The 20,927-nt window shown below is 51.0% G+C and overlaps 1 protein-coding gene across 1 annotated transcript; it reads right to left on the bottom strand.

Moving 5' to 3' along the window:
• Positions 1–617: 617 nt before the first annotated feature.
• MEIOSIN (meiosis initiator) lies at positions 618–19,387 on the bottom strand. The gene is made up of 13 exons (XM_061140574.1): positions 19,268–19,387; positions 14,130–14,220; positions 10,068–10,179; positions 8,676–8,810; positions 7,384–7,629; positions 6,131–6,239; positions 5,176–5,276; positions 4,301–4,456; positions 3,812–3,882; positions 2,716–2,880; positions 2,383–2,624; positions 1,391–1,480; positions 618–786 (listed from the first exon to the last, which is right to left on the bottom strand). The coding sequence occupies exons 1-13, from the start codon at positions 19,336–19,338 to the stop codon at positions 618–620; spliced, it is 1,758 nt and encodes a 585-aa protein (XP_060996557.1). The 5' UTR covers positions 19,339–19,387.
• Positions 19,388–20,927: the final 1,540 nt, after the last annotated feature.

Raw genomic sequence — 20,927 nt, 5'->3', positions numbered from 1 at the left:
GGGTGTGGGTTACCTTCCAACAACTTGCCCAAGGAAAAGCTAAAGGACAGACAGCGCGCCTTGAGTTTCTGGCTTTGTGATCCATGCTCCCTGAGAGGGGACAGGCCTGGAGGTCACACTGGAGGAGCTGTTTGGGAATGTGTCTGCGGAGAACAGAGCTGAAGAAGAGGGCCCAGGGCAGGTGGCCTTGTCTCTTGCTGGTAACAGTTTTATTTCATTGAAAATAATAAATAATCTATAAATAGAATAGGGTAGGAGGAGGAAAGTGAGGTGAGATTGAACAGGGTGGAAAGCATTAGATTCTGGGCTGGGCAGTGGACAGGCAGAGGGAAACTTCACCTCCCTGCATTTCATTCGGGTGGGAGGGGGGCTCCTTTCACCCTCTCTCTGGCTTCTCTGATTCGCTCGTCCAGGGTAGAAGGGGGCTGTGAGAGGCTTGCCAACCTCGGGGCAGAAGTTCAGACTGCCCCATACAAGGCAAACACAAAGCATCGGGATCAATAAAGAACGCCACCTGCCAACCTGGGGAGACCTGCACTAGCGGGGGCGAGGCCCAGGAAACCATCACAGGCTCCTGGTTTCAACAGCAGCAGGGCCCAAGGGAGGGCGCGGCACCCTCACTCTTGCTGAGGAGACTCCGGAGAGACTGGGTCTGGGGAGCCTCGGGCCTTCTCAGCCAACAGCTGGTAGAAGGGTTTGGGGGTCTCCCAGTCCTCGTCCTCGCTGCTGGAGCTGTCCTGCTTCACGATCCGGTTGTGCTGGCGGCTGAACCTGCGCGCCTTGGTGCTGGGGGAGAGGTGGCAGGATGGGTGGGTTTCCTCCGTCTCACCTCCGTCCCACCCCCAGTGCTCTGGGCTCAGTAGTGACCAGGGTCTGGGCTGGGGACGGCCAGGGCTTTATTCGGCTCCACCAGCAAAGTGCTGGCTCTTTGGAGACCTGTTAAGATCTGTGCATGCGCTTGTTTTTCCAGAGAGGGGCAACTGAGGACTGGACAGGTGGCAGGAATTTGAAGTTGGTGGAGAATAGGGGTTTCAGGAGGGAGGGGGCGTTGAGATGGGGAGAGGAGAAGGCGGCCAAGCTACAGGGAGTTAAGACGCAGTTTCCTGCTCTGAGAAACTCTGAAGCAGAAAGTGCAAAGTAAGTTTAGGGCCAAGGGGATCCAAATTAAGAATTCAGCTATTTCCCCTTCTAAGTTCCAGGTAGGGGTAGAGCACCCTTCTGCTTCTGTCCCCCAACTCTTCCATAAAATTTGGTGACACCCAGATCTCCCGCCCGAGGAAACTCCCACCCTGCTTCCAACATCACAAAGCTCAAGGCTCTGATGATTTTCAGAGGAGCAGGGAGGGCCCTAGTGTCCACCACCCACACCTTCTGGGCAGGGGCTTCTCACCAGTATGGTTTTCGCTCCTGCAGGGTCATCACCCGCCAGAGTTGAGCCAGCTCCTTGGTGGCGGCCGTGGATGCGGTCCCAGGGCAGGCTCTGTGGCAGGAGTGGGGAGGAGGTGAGGAGGTGCCTGCAGCCCTGCCTGGCTTGGGCAAAGGCCAACCACACGAGGGGCCCTGGCCTTCCCATAGCCTCATCTTTCCCATCTGAGAACTCAGATCTTCCCGTGTTGCCCAGAAAGGCTTCCCTTTCATGCCCCCTGGAACAGAGGTGACAGAGGAGGGATCTCGACTAAAGGGTGGCTGGAGAGGGGCACCCCCCCCTCGACTAAAGGGTGGCTGGAGAGGGGCACCCCCCCCCACCCCCCCGTGTCCCGGGATCTGCATCTGCCGCTCTGATAGGAGCACCAGCTCTTCTCCCCTGAGGCTTGAGGGACCTCCCCCACCCCCGCCCCCAGCTGCAGGCTGGCGATGATTGTTCAGGTTTGGGCGCTTGACAGATCCCATCAAGTTCAGCCCCAAGGACTTCTGCTTGAAATCTTAGAAATGAGGCACTGTCTTCCCACAGGGTTGCTGGGGTGGGAGACAGGACATGAGCCTGAAGCTCCTAGGTAGGGGTGAGCCTGCTCCCAACCTGGCCCAGCAGGGATGGAGCTCAAAGCCGAGAGGAATACGGAGTCCAGAAAGGGGTGAAGATCCAAGAGCATCACGGGAGTCCCAGGACCAGCCACGGCTGAAGGTGGAGCCTCTTTTTCAGATTATAGTAATTAATTAATTATATTAATTAGTTATGTCAATTATATAAGTTAATATTTGCCAATTAATTTCCTTTTTTTCATAAGTCTGAGGCGAGTTTCACTGCTTCCGATGCACGGGGCCAGGGGAGGCGGGGGCGAGTGTGGCGGGCGAGCGTGTCAGCAGCAGCGGGTGGTCTAGCCCTGGGAGTGGGTGGACAGTGAAGCAGGGCCCCTGTCAGGGCAGAAGAGGACGCCCACCCACCGAATGTACTGCTTCCGGTTCATCCTGCAGAACATGATGAAGCCGTTGACACACTTCTTCTTCATCTGGGGAGTGCCAGGGGCTTTCTTGCTCCCCTTGGACTTGGAGGGACGCCGGCTGGCCCGGCCCTTCCTGGCCTTCCTCCCGGCCGTGGGCAGGGGTGAGACCCGCCGGGTAGGGGTCCACGTGTAGTCCCCATCGTCGCTGGAGGACTGCAGGCCCTCAAGGTCACCCTGAGTGTCCTGCAGGGGGCATAGAGAGGTGAGGGGGGCATAGGTGAGGGCGGGCAGGAGACCTGGACTGACCCAGCCGATGGCTCTCCGTCTCCCTCACCTGCTGCTGCCTCCACACCGAGTCTGTGTCCGTGTCCTCCGAGCCGGCGCTGGATGGCACCTTGCTGTTTTCACTCAGTGAGAGGTAGCAGTGGTCCAGCGAGACCGAGGACTGGCACAGGTCTTGGGAGTTGGAGGGGTCTTTGGGGACCTCAGGGGGCGTGTCCTGGGACATGAAGGAGAAAGATAGGAAGAGATGGACAGAGGGGGGCAGTGGTGTCCCTTCACGGCCCCCACTCGCGGCTCTCCTGGGATGTCACACAAGCATCGGAAACAGCTCAGGTTCAAAACAGCCTCGTCCAGACACCGCCTCAGAAGTTCAAGCAAAGGTTCCCCAGTTCCCACAGTGGATCAGGGAAGAGGTGGACTGGGGGCTTCTGTCTCCTATTCTGGGGCTCTCCCTCACAATTCCCCTGTGAGGGAGCTGGCACACCCTAGGCAAGTTTTAACTCCTCTGAGTGTGTTTCATCCACGATGGTGTCACCACACATCCCCTGCCAGGCCAGGCCAGTGTTTATAAAAGCTCTGCTAACGGTGTCTCTCTTTGTTTCTGCGGTGAAATCAGCTACTTGTTGAGGCAGGGGCCACCTTCCCACACATGGAGGGAGAACCATCTGGGGACCAGAGCCAGGCTGCTCCTCTTGTCAGCCAGAGGTTGAGCTGCTGGAGCAGACGGTGCTCCGGAGGTCAATTCTGGGGCCTGGGAGGGGAGGCTCTTTCGCACCGAGGATCCCAGAGGTCACCTGCTGTTTTCAGTTTCCTCATTGGTTAAATGGTGTCACAAGAGAGCCTGCCCCATAGAGCAGTCATAAGATTATGTGGGGTCTTTTCTGGGCACCTGGCAGCTTTTAGATTTATTCTTTACAGGGGGTTCATTCCAAGGGCCCAGCACAGAGCAGGGCGCCTGGTGGCCAGCAGGTAGGTTAGGGCACAGATGGGTGGGTGAGTCTCTGGAAGGACCAGGAGAAGCATGATGGACAGACAGCTGAGTTGAGGGGTCGGGGGTGACTGAAAGGTCAAGAGGACGGATGAGTGAATCAAACTGGTGGGAAGAAGGATGGACGGGTGTGTGGACAGGTGTGCTGGCAGACACCTACCTTCTGAGGTTCCTCAAAGATGCAGGCAGAAGGTGAAGATGCAGGATCTAACAGTATTTCCTCAAAGAGAGCTGTCAGGGACAGAGAGGGAGACCAGAAAGGTGGCTGGGACAGAAGCGCCTCTCTCGGGACACCAGGCCGCTGTCCTGCCGTCCCCATAGCTGGAGGGCCTTTCTCTGGCTGTGACCTTTGGGCTCTTCTGCCCAAGTCCAAGTCCAGCTCCTGTGGGGGACCTCCAGCCTGGGCAGAGTGAGTAGGTCCCTACTGTAGGGTCCCGGAGCCTCCCCTGCACCAGGCTGGCCTGGAGCAACTCCTCACCAGGCTGTGGGCTCCAGGGATGGGATGGGATTTGTCCTGGGAGGATTCACCCCCGGGTATCCAGTGCTGCCCAGCAAGTGCCCATCAAGTGGGCTACACACTTGGTGGGCATCACTGCGGGTTTTTTCTTTCTCAGTGAACCAAACCTCAGGTCCAGCCCTGGGTGCTCACCTTGGGTCAGGTACTCACTGCCGTCCTCCAGGATCTGTTCGGGTAGCAGTTTCCCTGGGGAGCTGAAGAGGGAGGGGCTGAGCCCTAGGATCTCCTTCAGGGGGTCTGTCTCGATCTCATTGGTAATCTGGGGAGGCCCCAGGGCCAGTGGGCTCTCTGAAAAGGAAATGTCAGGCTTGAGGGTGTGTCAGGTGTTGTCATCTCCTGGAACAGAGCAGCTGGCTTTGAGGAGATGGTGCCCCACACTGGGGAAAGGTGACTCTGTCAGTTCTTCATTGTGAGTGCTTAGAAGAGGAAATTAAGAGGCGCAGTGCCTGGATTCATGTTGTTGGTGGTGGTGGTGGTTTAGTCGCTAAGTCGTGTCCGACTCTTTGTGACCCCATGGACTGTAGCCTGCCAGGCTCCTCTGTCCATGGGATTTTCCAGGCAAGAATACTGGAACAGGTTGCCCATTCCCTTCTCAAGGGGAATCTTCCCAACCCAGGGATCAAACCCGCCTCTCCTGCTTGGCAGGCCATGTTCTTTCCCACTGAGTCACCAGGGAAGCCCGGAATTATGTTAGAGATGGCATATATAAATATAAATATATACATATATATATATGTATATGATGTGCCAGATCCAACAGACTGATATGAGCTAGCTGGAGCTCTGTATTAAGATTCTGAAGTAGTTTCTGGGATCAAGAGAAAAAGTTAGGATTGATTAGCAACATCTGCCATGGCAACCGATGGCTGGGGACAGCGAGTGCCCTGTGTCCGTGCTTAGCGCATCCATCCCTCTCCCACTGCCCCCTTCCCCGGACATCCTCAGAAAGAAGGTACCAAGAAGGCCCCACACCCACCTACAAGGGGGAGAGACAGAGCTTCAGTCACCTTGGGGGCTGCCCTCTGCAGTCCAGGCAGGAAGCCAAGGGTCGGCATTTGGAGACTGCTTGCCCACCTCCTCGCCAGAATCATAGGACACCAGCTTCTCCCTGCAAAAGGTGGAATTCAAGAGGCAGACCTGGGGCCCTGGCTGGAAATACTGTGGCACACAGAGCAAGCCCTTGCCCTCCGGGTGTCTCAGTGTTGCCCACTGGGGTAAGACGGGGATGGCTCTGTGCCCGCCACTGGGGAGCGCCGGGGGCAGAGACCTTGGTCAGCTGAGGTGCCCGCCCTTAGGGAGCTTCAGGGCTTGTGACGAGAGGCCAGCTGTCATCAGAGCTGATGACACAGGGGGCAGAGCTGGGAGAGGGGTTTGAGGAGGAAGAGAGAAGGTGGGCAGGGCAGGACAGAGAAACATGCTGAGCTAGAAGGATAGGTAGAAGGATGGGTAGTTCCTTCCAGGTGGACGAGGGGAACAGGCTTCCTGGAAGAGGGAACCAAGGATGAGAAGCCCAGGGGGACACGGGTGGGCCTCCTTCCAAAGTGGTGAATAATTAGTGGTAAGGATAAGATTCACAGGGGAGGGGCTGGCAAGGTGAGCTGGGGCAAGAGAGGATCTCAAATGCAAATTAAGATATCTGTGCTCTACCCAATAAGACGGAGCAGCCTAAAGCCAAAACCCAACATGACCAAAGACTCTGCGTTAAAAAAGCCACGCGGGTGACTGGTGTTGACAGGCTAGAAGGGTAGGACAGGAGGCCAGGGAGGGGCTGCGGCCCTTATCAGCACACAAGAAGCAGGGCTTTCCTTTGGACTCCCAATGCCTGGTGCAAAGCTAGGCCCTCAGAGGTGGTCACCCCGGATACAAGCAGAGGGTGGAAATTGACCCTATTTCTCCCCAGGCCTTAGCCATTCCCCTGGAACATGTCAGCTCCCCAACTCATATCCCCTGAGCTTCCCTTACCTGGGACCAGGCGGGGTCTTGTTGAGAAAATGGATCGTCTCGACCCCTTGCTGGGCCTCAAAAGCAGGATAAGACCCCAAATCCCGAGTATCATCTTTTACACAGCAGCCTACGGGGGCAAGTTGGGATGGTCACTCCTGTGACAGGGCCTGATGCCAGGGCTCACAGGGACACAGATGGAGAGGTGCCGGGGTCTCCCACAGCCTCTGCCTCCCCCCACTCCAGCCAAAACCTCAGGCTGGGGGCGGGGACTCTGAGTGAGGTTTGAAAGTGAAGGTGTTAGTTGCTCAGTTGTGTCCGACTCTTTGTGACCCCACGGACTGTAGCCTGCAAGGCTCCTCTGTCTATGGGATTCTCCAGGCAGGAATACTGGAGTGGGTTGCCATTCCCTCCTCCAGAGGATCTTCCCAATCCAGGGATCAAACTTGGGTCTCCTGCATTGCAGGCAGATTCTTTACCATCTGAGCCACAGGGTACCCTGAATCACCCCCAGGTTTCTGGAATCCTACATCTCTATTAGAAGCTCTAAGGAAGATAAAATATTTAAGTTCAGTAATGATGATGAAGATGATGGTAGCAAACAAGTGTATAGTACTTACCATGGCAGCATAGTTTTAATCACTTTACATACTACTCAGCACCCCTTTGCCAAAGGATATGGTTATTATAATACCCAGTTACAGTTCAGTAAACGAAGGCACTGAGCTCTAAAGAAACTTGCCCAAGGTCACAAGATTAGCAGATGATCTGGGACACCCACCACTCATGGGTGACCCCAGGAAGTGAGCGTATGGGATCACCGGGCGGTCACTAGCACCATGCCCGTGGCCTGGCCCAGAGGATAGGCTCTGGGAGGAAGGGCTGAATGAATGGGCAGAGGAAGAGGATGACCCGAGGCCTCGCCTTCCAGTCGTGCCCGTGTCTGCTGGGGGTGTCACACCTTTGCAAGCTGGCTCGCAGGAGCATTTGTCTGGCTGCTTCAAGGGAAAGGAGGCTCAGGAGGAGGCCCGACTCTTGCCCCCAGTTCTGTGAACTGCAGCCCTCACATGAGGGCTGCACTGATCCTGCCCCCCGCCTTACACCCACAGCCGAGCCTGAAGGGAAAAGGAAACTGGGAAAGAGGCCAAGAGACAGCACCTCTCTTGTCCACGGTCCAATCCCCGGCTTCTAGGACTTTTTCCAGGACGCCAGGGGGTGCCTGATCAGTGGTGTGTAAACGACTGGCTAAGTTAGTGGAGAGGAAAGAGACCAACTTGAGATGTCACAGTGGACGCTGTTCTCAGCCACATCCAGCCATGTCAGCTGGTGTCTTCCTCCCTTCCTGTCACCTTGAGATGAGGATGCCTCAGCCCTGGGGAGACTGCAGGAGTCCAAGCATCTTGGAGGGGTGGTGGTCCCCACCACGTTTCCTCCTTTCTGGTCTGGAGATGGGGTCTCCAGCTTCTCAGGCTTCTCCAGGGCCAGACAGCGACGAGGGTTCTGGGCCCGGGTCTGGCGTTCTGGGAGAGGAGAGAGATGGCATCAGACAGGGCTGGTGGGGGCAGGGGGACTGTCTCCAGAAGGTGGTTGGGGTTGGGGTGGAGACACTCTGCTCTGGCCCCAACGACCTGCTTCAAAGCTTTGCCTGGCTGGGTCACTCAGTCCTTCTCAGGTAAGCCCAGATCCTCAAATAAAGACCATCTAGTCCGATACCCCCTTCCTCTGCCCAGATGTTAGAATCACTTTGAGAATTCTGAAAAATACTGATGCCCAGGTTCCACCCAGATCACTGAAGCCCAGCGTTCAGGTGGGAGGCACAGGCAGGGGCATTTTTTAAAGCATCCCAGTGATTCAGATGTGCAGCCAGGGCTGGAAATCATTGATTAGGTCCGACTCCTCCCACCCTTTTTTTAAAGCTAGGTCATGTGGCATGCAGGATCTTAGTTCCTCAACCAGGGATTGAACCAGTGCCCCCTGAATTGAAAGTGTGGAATCTTAACCTCTAGAACACCAGGGAAGTCCCCCAACTCCCTTTTTAAAGACATGGAAAATGGGGCTCAAAAAGGGGAAGAGACAGGTAGTGAGTTAGTAGCAAGGCTGAGGTGGGACTTGGGACCCTCACCTCCCACACAGGGTCCTTCCATCACCCATGCACCCTGCTGCCCTGGCCCAGGGATGGATGATAGGACAGAGGGATGATAAATGCTGACAGCAGATTCCATTTGCTGGGCACTGGCTACATGCCCCGCCACTTAAGCACTCGAGTGGTGTGCACATGGGCTCCTCATCCTGAAGACCACCCTGTGGCAGGCACTCCAATATCCAGACCAGGAAACAGAGGCTCAGAGGATGAGTGACCCGCCCCCCCCCCTCCCCCGCCGCCGCCAGCCCAGGCCTCAGAGCTAGGAAGAGGAGGGCACGAGGAGTTGAACCGAGTCATGTCTGAATCTAGAGCCTGGTCCAGGCTCAGGATTGCTGACTGGGCCTCCCTGGAGTGGTGACGGCCCTGGAGAAGGAGCCCCGTTCCTGTGGGACTCCTGTTTCCTATTCCACTGCAGGCTTGTACCTGACACTCGGGTTGGCTTTTTCTTCCGAGGTTTCCGGCATGCTCCCCAAAGACGGGACTTCTGAGAATGCGGGGAGCTGGACGGGGTGGAGAGTCTCTGCTTTGCGGAGCCTGCAGCAGGGTTCCAACCCAGCCCTGCAGAGGATGGAGAAGGAGGCAGGTCAGATGGCCTCACCCTTGTCCAGCCTGAGTCCTGCCTCTGGACAATGCTTCCCACTGGACAGGGGGAGGGAGGCTGCTGCAGTCCCCAGATGGACTTTGTAAAAGTGGAAACTGAGGTCCTGGGAGGAGATGGGACTTGTCTGAGGTTTCACAGCCAGGTGGCAGAAGTATAGGTGAAAACTCAAGTGTCTGCAGGTCCATTCCGGGCCTCAGCCCAGACAGAAGACTGACTCAATGCTTCCCAAATGCTTACCCATCTTCCCCTCCCAAACCAGTTCCTCTCCCTACCTCCTCAAGATGGTGGGGGCTCCAGCATCCACCCCAGGTGGCCCGCGGCCTCTGCTCCAGGCCTCTCAATTCTTCCTTGTGAACATCTCCCAAAGTGACCCTCTTCAGCCCACACTCTCAGCCATGGTGCTACATTTGCTTGTGGTCTCCTGCCTAGGTCCCTCCCAGAAGTGTCTCCACTGGTCTCCCTGACTCCAGTTTCTTACTTAATGACCAGTCCCCCACACTAGATGTCAGGGACCTCTTCCTAAACAGCCACTCTGATGGTGGTTTCCTCTGGCTTAAAGTTCTTCAGTCATTTTCATCCTATCTCCCTCCCGAGCCAGGCTCTCGAGGCCCTTCAGAATCTCATCTCTGCCTCATTTCCTACCCTTCTTGCCAGGGTATTTCTCACACCAGTAACAACAACACCCAGCATATACAATGTAGAACGACTGGCATGTTCCAGGCACTGTGTGACAACACTCCTTGCGTGTATTAACTCATTTAATTCTCACAACAAACAGAAAGGAAGTACTCTTACTGGTCCATTTTGCAGATGAGGGAACTGAGGCTCAGAGCAGTCTAGGTCATGAGACACATGTGTCTGAGTCTGGACCTGGCTCCGGAGTCTGTGCACGTCATCTGGGTGCTGCACGGCCCCTCCAGTCACACCTGAAGGCTTGCCTGTTCCCAGACCTTCCATTTGTGTCTTCTTGTGCCTGTGGGCTCCTGCTCACATTGTTTCTTGTTTGCCTGGCATGGTGCCCCCCTGTCCTTGAAGGCCCGCTCCAAGGGCCCTCCCCCCACAGGCTTCCCAAGACGCCCTCCTCTGGGGTCACAGCACCTTGGACACACGCCAGGCTGTGAGATCCGGGGAGGATGGGAACCATCTAGGTCACTTCAGCATCCCCGACAGCCTGGACATAGCAGGCACGGGGAACGTCGGCTGCGCTTACTTACCCCCGAGGCCGCCTTGCCCATGGGTGGTGTGGAGTTGGAGCGAGGCCTTGGCCACATTGATGCAGCTCTGTAGGTAATGAATGTACTGCAGGACGTGCAAGAGAACCTCCTTCTGCTCCCAAAAGAAAGACGGGATTGAGTGGGCTCGAGAACACGTGAGGCTGCTGGGGACCAGGGACAGTCAGGCTCCAGGACCCCTGGGGCCCCACCCCAGCAATCCACCCGCCATGGGCAGAGACGTTCCTATTGTGCTCTTCAGTCCTCACCGTGGCCCAGGGAGCCAACGGTTACAGCTATGAAGACAAGCCCAGGGCGCTGAAGGGATCACTGGGTTACAGAGAGGGCGTGGCCAAACTGGGGTGTGAAGCCAGGCCTGCCTGCCTCCTGGTGAGGTTTTGGGGGCACAGGCTGCTGTGCCCCTTCTCCTCCCTGGCTTCTCTTTCGTTGAGCCTCGGCACAGCGTTCCCTGCCTTCCAGAAGCTTTCCTGACCTTCTGACCCCACATCTAGACTGTTCAGATGTCCCTCCTCAGCACTCCTGTGACACCCTGGGCCTGTTTCCACCAAGGCACTTGCCACACTGTTTTATAATTATCTGTTGATGTGTCATTCTCTCCCATTGACCTTGAACCCGTTGAGAGTAAGAGCATGTAGCTGATGGATTTCTGGATTCTGAGCACACAGAACGGAGAGGTGATGGAGCCAGTTATCACTGAAGGAATGACTCTTCCCCCATAGCAGCAGCGGGCATCCCCCATCCAGCCACTAAGTCGAGGCTGAGTTGACATGAGAGATACTAAGCTAAAAAAGATACCAGCCACTAAGCCACAAGGAGGGTGAACTACACAAACTTTTTTTGCCTTCACAGAACTTACAATACAGGGAGGGCCTCAGACCTTAATAAACTCATAATTCATATAAAATTATTGACTGTGTGATAAACATTAGGAATTAAAGAGCATGATACAATTAGACTTGGGTGTCCAAAAAGGCCTCTCTGAAGTGGCAGCATTGAAACTGAATAGTGGGGACTTCCCTGGCGGTCCAGTTGTTAAACCTCTGTGCTTCCAGTGCAGGGGGCTTGAGTTCAATCCCTGGTTGGGGAACTAAGACCCTATATGCCATGTGGTGTGGCCAAAAAATTAAAAACATTGAAATTTTAAAAAATAAACCGAAGGGTGTAAGGAGTTAGCCTGGTAAGGAGGTGAGGAAAGAATACCTATAACTATTTTTTTTGGATTGAAATAGATCCCTAGAATAACAACAAAACTGTCAACAGGAATGTTCCAAACCCCAAATCAGGAAACATGGTCTCGGGAGTGGGGGATAAATTGAGAGACTGGGATTGACATATACACACTACTATATATAAAATAGATAACTAACAAGGGAGCTTAGCACAAGGAACTCTGCTTAATACTCTGTAATGACCTATATGGGAAAAGAATGTAAAAAAGAGTGGATACATGTATATGTATATGTATGACTGATTCACTTTGCTGTAAGCAGAAACCAACACAACATTGTAAATCAACTATACTCCAATAAAAATTAATTTAAAAAGAGGAAGCATGGTCTCAAGAGGGACATGCATGAAACTTTTCCATAAAACATAATATAGATAGTCACTAAACATATTTAATCTGATCCATAAAATAATAGTCGTTCAGTAGTGTCTGACTCTTTTCAAGTCCATGGATTGTAGCCCGCCAGGCTCCTTTGCCCATGGAATTCTCCAGGCAAGAATATTGGAGTGGGTAGCCATTTCCTTCTCTAGGGCATCTTCCTGACCAAGGGATTGAACACAGGTCTCTTGCACTGCAGGTGGATTCTTTACCGTCTGAGCCACCAGGGAACCTGATACGCAGAGGGAGTTATAATTTACTTAAGGATTAATGGCTACTGATGCTTGGCTTCCCAGGTGGCTCAGTGGTAAAGAATCCACCTGCCAATTCAGGTTCAATCCCTGGATCAGGAAAATTCCCTGGAGAAGGAAATGGCAACCCACTCCAGTATTCTTGCCTGAGGGAAATCTCAGGAACAGAGGAGCTTGGCAGGCTATAGTCCACGGGATCGAAAAGAGTCAGACACTACTTAGCAACCGAGCACACATACCACACAATGTGACACAGTCCAAAGACTATTAGCTTAGGTCCTGGCTCCAACCTACCACTCACTGGCTGTGCACTGGGAGCAGGTCATTTTACCTCCTTAGAGCCTCAGTTTTCTCATCTGTGCAATGGGCACAAGGATATTCATTCAGGCTCAGAAGAGTATCATTAGGACGAAATAAACTTGAATGTGTGAAATTGCCCAGCATAGAGCCTGATACATTCGTTGACTAACAAATGCTTAGTTGATGACTGAGACTGAGGACTGACTGGGATGAAGGTCATATGTACAGTAGGAGGCCCAGGACTTAATTTAAGGGAGGATAAAAATGGGAAAGGAGTGGGATCCTTAAGACAGCTGAGAGAATTCCCTGGTGGTCCAGTGGTTAGGACTTTGTGCTTTCACTGCTGAGGACCCAGGTTCAGTCCCTGGATAGGGAACTAAGATCTGGAAAACTGCACAGTGCAGCCACGAAAAGAGGGGGGACAGTGGGCTGAGACCTGGGGAGGATTCTACCAAGGGGATGTGGTCCTCTGGTCGTGATGGAATGCTGCTGCCTGTGCCCTGACTTGACTGTCATTCCTCCAGCGCAGGGACTGTGTCTCAGCCATCTCCATCCTCCCTGCCAAGAACTTATTATAGAGCCCATGCACACCAAATTCTCCAGTGGGCAAGAGGGCAAAATTTCTCAGCTATTTTTGAGCACTGTGGTGGTCTGTATAATGCTTCCCCCAAAGGTGTCCATGGCCTGGTCCCCGGAACCTGTGCATGTGTTGCCTTATATGACAAAGGGGCCTTTGCAGATGTGATTAAGGATCTTGAGATAGGGAGATGATTCTTGATTTTGGCTTATCTGAGTGTGCCCAGTGCAATCACAAGCATCCTTATAAGCAGGAGGCAGGAGGGCCAAAGGCAGAGAGGGCAAACTGCTGACCAAAGCAGAGATAGAGGAGAGACCAGAAGCTGTTATGCTGCTGGCTTTGAAAAGGACATGAACCAAGGACCATAAGTGGCCTCTAGAAACTGGCAAGGCTTCCCCAGTGGCTCAGGGGTAAAGAACTTGCCTGCAACACAAGAGAGTCAGGAGACTTGGGTTTGATCCCTGGGTAGGAAAGATCCCTTGGAGGAGGGCATGGCAACCCACTCCAATATTCTTGCCTGGAGAATCCCATGGACAGAGGAACCTGGAGGGTTACAGTCCATGAGGTTGTAAAGAGTCGGATACGACTGAAGTGACTGAGCTTGCACAAGTGCAGAAATTGGCAAAAGGGGAGGAAACAGATGCTCTCCTGGAACCTCTGAGAAGAATCGAACTCAGAAATCATCCCAATGAAGTCACAAAAGAAGGCTTTCAGAAAGGGAACCAACATTTATTCAGGCCCTGTAATGGCTGTCGGGTAGTTTTGGTCTCACAATATCTCTGAGTAGGAGTAGTTATTTTTCCTTGATTTATAGCTAAATCTGAGGCTTGAAAGGCTGATAATCTGAGTAAGCTGCCCAGAGTTCTGCAGGTGTGGAGCTGGAGGGCTCAGATCCAGACTGTCTGACTCCCAGGGAGATGACCTTGACCTGATGCCTTGCCTATTTTTTTCCTCTCTCCTGCCTCCCCCCCCCCTTTTTTTTTTTGTCGCCATGCCACTTGGCATGTGGGATCTTCCCTAACCAGGGATCAAACCCATGCCCCCTGCATTGGGAACTCAGAGTCTCAACCACTGGACCACCAGGGAGGTCCCTCCCCCTGCCTCCTTTGCAGGAAAGAATTCCTCAGACTTCTGGTCATGAGATCACAGACTCCCGGAAATGCCCACTCAGAGCAGGACCCTTGCCATCTCAGTGCTGTCACTGGGTTTGTGTGTCTGTCTAGGTTTCCCAGGACAAGGGAGGTCAGCCCGATTGCTGATATGTTCAAATCTGCCTCCCAAATCCACCTCCTCTCCTTCAGCCCCTTTACCTTGGTGAGCTTCTTGGTACCAGTCTTCAGGGTCACGGGCAGCAGCAATGCCAGCTCTTGCAGTTTGCTGGTGTGGTTTTTCCTCTGCTTCCTGTTTTGGGACAAGAACAGGTTTTGGTTAGGACATCCAAAATGGAATTTGGTATCTGACACCAGTCCCCAATCCACCTGTCTCAGTATTCCCCATCTCAGAGAAGCTTAGTTCCCCGACCAGGGACTGAACTCATGCCTCTTGCAGTGGAAGCATACAGTTTTAGCCAGTGGACCCCCAGGGAACTCCCAGTCACCAAATTTTGCCCATTTCTCCTCCAATCCCTTCTCTCCATCCCCTCACCCCTACCCTAGTCTGTGTGTTGACATCCTCATAGTTCTCCCAGCCTCCCATCTGGCCTCCTCCAATCCATACTCTCTATGAGAGTCAGGGGGATCATTCTTTCTTCTTCTTTTTAATATTTATTTTGCAGCACCGGGTCTTAGTGGCAGCACGTGGGATATTCAATCTCTCATTGAGGCACTTGGGATCTAGTTCCCTGACCAAGGATGGAACCTGGGCCCCTGGCATTGGGAGCACAGAATTTTAGCTACTGGACCACCAGGGAAGTCCCTGGAGTGATCTTTCTGAAACACAAATATGTCTGTGGTTTTCCCATCTGTGCAAAAGGAATGAGGATATTCTTTCAGGTGCAGAGGGTTATCCGTAAGACTGAATACCTTAGTTACCTAAGAAGTACTTCAAACCTCTCAATGCCATCCCATTATTAAAATCAAGTCTAAACCCTTGACATGGCTTATAATGCCAGCCCTGCCCCCCACAGGTTGGCCCACCTGACCATTCTGGTCTCATCTCTTACTTCCTTTCGTTCTCTCCCATCAACAGCCCCCAACTCCACAGGACAGGTGAGGTACCTCTGCTAAGGGCCCCCTGACCCTGAGCTCATGCATTTCTCTGATCCCTGCACTAGACTGAGAGCTGACTCAGGGGCACCTAGAACAGGGTCTGGAACATTGCGGGAACTCAGTGCCTATTTGCTAAATGAACAGATAAATAAGGGCGTGAAAGAAGTTAACTCCTGAGCAGATGCAGAACTTTCAGGATCTAATCCCTGAATCCATAATTCATAATATATCCATGTACACACACCTGTACCTCTTTCTCCTGACATATGGAGACACAAAGATGTTGGCGTCTCTCTCCCAAATTATACACTTCTGGCACTACTTCTGCTACTTGTTTGGGAAAGCCCGAACACCTCGTCTCCACCAATCCTTATCTCATTTTCCTTCAGGGCCTGATTCAATTGCCACCCACCCTAGGAAGCCTCCCCTGTCTTTCTCCCTGACTGAAAGCAGGATCAAGCCAAACATACTCCATTGATTACACATGTATCTCTGATTCCTACTCAGACCCATAAACTGATACCCGCTCTTTTATTTTTGGTCATGCTGTGTGGCATGCAGGATCTTAGTTCCCTGACCAGGGATCAAACCCATGCCCCTGCATTGGGAGTGAAGTGTCTTAACCACTGGACTGCCAGAGAAGTCCCTCGATACATACTCTTTGCCAGGTCCTGTGCTGGACACTGTGGAAAGGGAGAGAAATTGATTCACTGTCCTCGAGGACATGAGGGACCAGTGTGGGAGACACTCTTTATCTCCCCAACCAAACTCTGAAGTTGAAAGAATCATTCTCACTCATTCATTCAGCAATTGCTTATTGAGCCCTTAACTGTGTGCCAGGAAGTGTGGTTGGTGACAGGGATAAAAGTCTAGAAAACAACAACTCTTTCTAGAGCCCACAGTACAGTCAGGGATCCATTCATCAAATTGTTCCACAAACAACATAAAATAGCAACTAGGAGCAGAACCAGCTATATAATTTGCTGAGGATAAGAAGGGTTTCCTCGTGGTCCAGTAGCTAAGACTCCAAGCTTGCAATGCAGGGGGCCCCATTTCCATCCCTTGTCAGGGAACCGAGATCCCACATGCCCCAATTAAAAAGATCCTGGGTGCTGCAACTAAGACTCAACACAGCCAAATTATATATATATATATATATATATATATAAAATACATATAAATGTGTATATTTATGTATATATATATAATACATATAAATATAATTTTTTTTATTTGGAGGGAGAAAAAGGGTAACTAGGAATTGCAAAATATAGGTCTCTCCTGGGCAGTAGTCCTGAATAGGTGTGACCCTGGGCTGTGCTCACAGGGGCCTCTGGGAATCAGGCAATCCCTCCCAAGGGGGCTTCTTTCCTTGCTGGATGGTTCTGGTTTCAGACAAGTCTTCCTCACAGTCTCTATGATTTTCACTCACTAATCCCAGCTCTGCCCTCTGATTCTGTGGGGAACAGGTCAGCTCCAGCCACACAGGTCTTTTTCTATTTCTCTCAACTGCCAAGTTTATTTCTGCCTGCAGGGCCTTTCCCATCCCCACCACCTGGAATGTTCCTTTGCCCTGATTTTTCACATGGCTGATTTCTTGCCATTCAGCCTTTAGCTTAAATGTAACAACCTCAGAGAGGCCTTTCCTGACTACCTGATCTAAACAGGCACATTCTTTGTCACATCCCCACATCATTTATCGGCATCCAAAATCTTTCTTTCTTTTTTCCTTTCTTCTTTTCTTTTCTTCTTTCTTCCTTATAAATATAAACACAAGAGCGGGCATTTTTGTCCCTTTTATTTATTGCTATATCCTGGACTGACTGATCCATTAGGCACAGGTAAGCACAGTGCTTGAGGCTGGTGATAATTTTAGGGGCTCATGAAGTGTTTTCTTTTGAAGTCAGAAGAGAAAAAAATTAATATAATTCAACTTGGATTACATTCATCTTTATACCAATGCTGTCATAGAGGACAATTTTTAATGTGTTTTTAATGAAGGAATGAGCCCAAGAAAGCAAAATTGCCTATGGCCCACAAAAGCCATATATGGCCTTGGTTATATTCCTAGCTCCTGGAATAATACCTGGCTCTTAGTAGGTGCTCAACAAAAAAACTGTTGAATTAAAGAATGCTATCCTGTCTTATGATTGCCTTTCAGTCTTTGAAGTGGCAAATGACTCTAATTCTTGAGTTTCCTTCTCCCTGAGCTAATCAGCCTAAACACTCACTGTTCCTTTATTTTATAGGAGCTGGAAGGAGCTTTAATCAAGAGCCAGTCCAGGGGACTTCCCTGCTGGTAAAGACTTTGCCTTCCAGTGCAGGAGATGCAGGTTCAATCCCTGGTCAGGGAGCTAAGATCCCACATGTCTTGTGGCCAAAAAACCAAACATAAAACAGAAATAGTATTGTAACAAATTCAATAAAGACTTTAAAAGTGATCCACATCAAAAAAATCTTAAAAAAAAAAAGCCAGTTCAAATTTCTCATATCAGCTGTGTGAAAACCAAGGCCGAGACCCTAATTTGCTTAACATGTGCAAGAATTTAAGAGCCACTCCAAAATGAGGGAAAGCAAGGGGCAGTCCCAAGAAGTAGTATAACAGTTGGTTATAAACTTCAGCTTTTGAAGCAAACAGATCTGGTTGAAATCCCAGCTCTGCCACTTGCTGTGTGATTTCGAACAAGTGCTTTCATCTCTCCAAACCTGTTTATAATTCATTTATAAAATGGAGCTGGCTGGAAAGTGTGATCTGTCCAGGCATTTAGCACCAAGGGCGTGCTCATGAAAGGTTTGTTCAAGATAGAAGGTAGACAGTCATTTGTTGGAACGATTTAGGTATAAGGGATGTTGGAGAATGGGGTGGAGGTATTGTATTGGATGACTATGGTTGATAAAACTGTCATTTTTGGTTGACCAACATCCAATCCCCCTGTTTTCTGGTAATAATTTCCTTTGGGGAATGATCCCTCCCCAACTCTCAGTCCATGTGGTTCACAGAATCTGAACCCAACCTCCCCTTCCACTCTTGGCTCTGATGTTGTCTGGGTTGGCTCACCATTTGTGAGGGCAAGAGACCTTTCAGTCACTCCAGGTCCACATCCTGCCAACCTGACAAGTCTGGCATAGATTATCTTTCCAGGATCCACTGATTCTGATTAGCTAAGTCTGGGTTACTACCCAAATCCTGAACCAATTACTTGACTTCTCCGTTCCATTAGGGAGCACTGAAGCAAGGTCTAATCAAGAAGTCAAGGGATTGGTTGAGGATTTGGGTAGTAACCCAGGCTTGACCAATCAGAGTCAATGGATCCTGGGGAGAAAATCTCTGCCAGGCTTGTCAGGTTGGCAGAACGTGGACCTGGAAGGGCTTAGGAGCCATCTTGCCCTCACAAATGGAGAGCCAACCCAGACAACAGCAGAGCCAAGACAGGCAGATTTCCGGGCATATCATTTAACCCCTCACTTGGAACCAGCCTAGCCTGATGCCCCAGAATTTTTTGTTTAAAGGATCCAATAAATCCCCATTTATGCCTTAGCCAGTTTTAGCTAAGTTTCTGTTAATTGCAATTGAGTCTTTATTAATACAATGACTCCACATCTAAAAAGGGAGGAAAGGGAGGAAAGAGAATGCACTGTTGGTGACCTCTGGAATTCCAGGAGGAATAGGCAAGCAGGAGAGAAATTCTTCATTGTCTTCATGTACTCCTTCTGAGCACAGTTCCTAAGCAGATAACCTAAACAAAGCGGATGCTGATTTTTGGAGTTAATAAATGAAGAGATAGGTAGATGAAAAGTCATTAGGGAAGAAAGTAAGGGATAAGATGAACTTTGGCTCTCTTCTTTATCCAGATGTTGGAGGAAGGGAGAAATCTGATCCAACCCTCATCTGCTGGGAAAACCTCTCTATAAGATTCCTGACACTTGGTAGGGGCTTGACGGCAAAATAAATACGTGAATAAAAGAAAGGAAGGAAGGGCATTTTAAAAAATCAGAATGTCAAAACCTGCAAGGATTAGAGATGATCTTTGCCAACTACTTCAGAGTTCTCTCATCTTGAAATGGCAATAATATTTGCACCTACTTCCTCCTAGAGTTGTTGTCAGGATTAACAGGTATACAAACAAAAAGCTTAGCAAAAAGTCTGGCAAACTAGTAAATGCTCAGTAAACACTATGGTTATTATCACTCTACCAGAGTGGCCAGAGCTGCAAGGGAGGTGGGCCAGGGGGAGCCCTTACCTCTCACTGGGACTCAGGGAGTTGGTTCTGGGCTGTTCAGGAGAACACACGTGTTTGCTGGAATCCCACATCTGCAAAGAGGGGAAAAGAAAGAATTATTAGTGACCTCTGGGATTCCAAGAGGAATGCACAGCATGATAGGCCACCTCATTTCCCGCCATGGTGCTCCTTTGAGCACTCAAGAGATCCCCAAAAAAGTCCTGAGTCCCCATAAACACAGGCCAATAGAACAAATGAAAATGTCCAAAGTCTAAACTGAAGTCCATGAATCTCAAATTGCAAATTTGGGCTTGTAAATCATGATCCAGACCTAAAATTAAAAGCAGATTTCCAAACTTTGACTTCAGAGCTTTAGTCTTAATAATGAGATGTCAGACTCTGCAGTGGAGAGCAGACCTGAAAACTGTGACTTAAGATATTTAAACTATGATATTAAGACAGCAACCGTATGACTTTAAACGCCCAAAATGAGGACCTAGAGCCTAAAAAGGAAACTTTCCTAAATCTAAAAGCCTTAAACTCTAATACTGAGGTATTCTAGACCCCTAAACTATCAACTTCTGATCTCCAAATATGAGCCCAATACTAGTATTAAGAACACAGACCAGAAACCTTAATATTGGGAACCCAAACTCTAAATAAAGTAAGAAACCTGAGCTCCCCAAAGCAAACCTCAACCCCCCAAATTTACCTCAGATCTGAAAAGGAAGACCTCTAGACCCTCAAACTGTCTCTTCAGACCCTCAAACTGTGCCCCCAAGCCTAAACTGAGATCTCACATGTGAGTTCTATCTAAAACCCAAACTCTAAAACTGCAGCCCCATACTCAATCTGGGGGACTCCAGGCCTTAACAGTTCTCAAAGTTCCAAACTGGGACTCCAGACCCTAAATCTCACACCTCATACTCTATATTAAGATTCTAGACCCTAAATCTATACTGAGACTTCAGTTCTCCAAAATTAGACCTCAGGCCCCTAAATTATACTCTAGGCTTCTAGATTCCCACATTAGTATCTCTGATTCCAACAGGAAAGTTTCGTCACAAAACCCAAGATTTTTGTTTTTCCCAAAAATTGTTCTATCCAGACACAAATCCCAAGACTACAGGTCCTAATCGGTGACCCCCAAGTCCCCAGTACTATTCAGAGACTTCATATGTCAAACTCGAGCCTGGATCCCCAAACCTGGGCCCTGCCTCAAATCCAAACTCTGGCTCTGCTGCCCAGGTCCCGCCTCGAATACAGCCTGGGCACCCAAGGCACACCCGCTCCCCCGCCCCCCGAAACTCCCAGAGGGTTGCCACAGCCAGGAAGTGCCATTCCTGAGTGAAGCCCAGGCTCCAGTCTGACCGGCAAGCCCCCGAACTATTCCCCATGACCTCCGGGATCCGCCTCGAGAGACCCCCCTTCTGGTTTTGCGCCAGCCCCAAACTTGTAAGCTCGATCGGACAGTGTCTCGCGCTGGTCCCCGGAGGCTGGTCGCGTGCTGGAGCCTCACGCCGGCCTCGGCCGCCACGTTCCGAGCCCAGGCGTGAGGTGGGCGGAATCCCCTTTGGCGTGAGGTTCCTGCTTGAAGCCTGAGAAGAAAAGCAAAAGTGAGCGTTTGAGGCCAGGCTACGCCCCCACCAGTTCCTGTCAAGGTGTGCTGGGTGCCAGACTG

This window comes from Dama dama, chromosome 4, assembly GCF_033118175.1.
Source record: "Dama dama isolate Ldn47 chromosome 4, ASM3311817v1, whole genome shotgun sequence".
Classification (NCBI taxonomy): Eukaryota; Metazoa; Chordata; class Mammalia; order Artiodactyla; family Cervidae; genus Dama; species Dama dama.
This window is presented reverse-complemented; position numbering and strand designations above follow the sequence as displayed.

Bases quoted from the DNA above. Each gene is read 5' to 3' on its own strand.
- MEIOSIN (XM_061140574.1), bottom strand. From the start codon at position 19,338: ATGTGGGATTCCAGCAAACACGTGTGTTCTCCTGAACAGCCCAGAACC. The intron at 7,630-8,675 runs GTACAAGCCTGC...CTCCTCTCCCAG, and splicing joins AAAGCCAACCCGAGTGTCAG to AACGCCAGACCCGGGCCCAG. The intron at 2,881-3,811 runs GTAGGTGTCTGC...TTCATGTCCCAG, and splicing joins TCTTTGAGGAACCTCAGAAG to GACACGCCCCCTGAGGTCCC.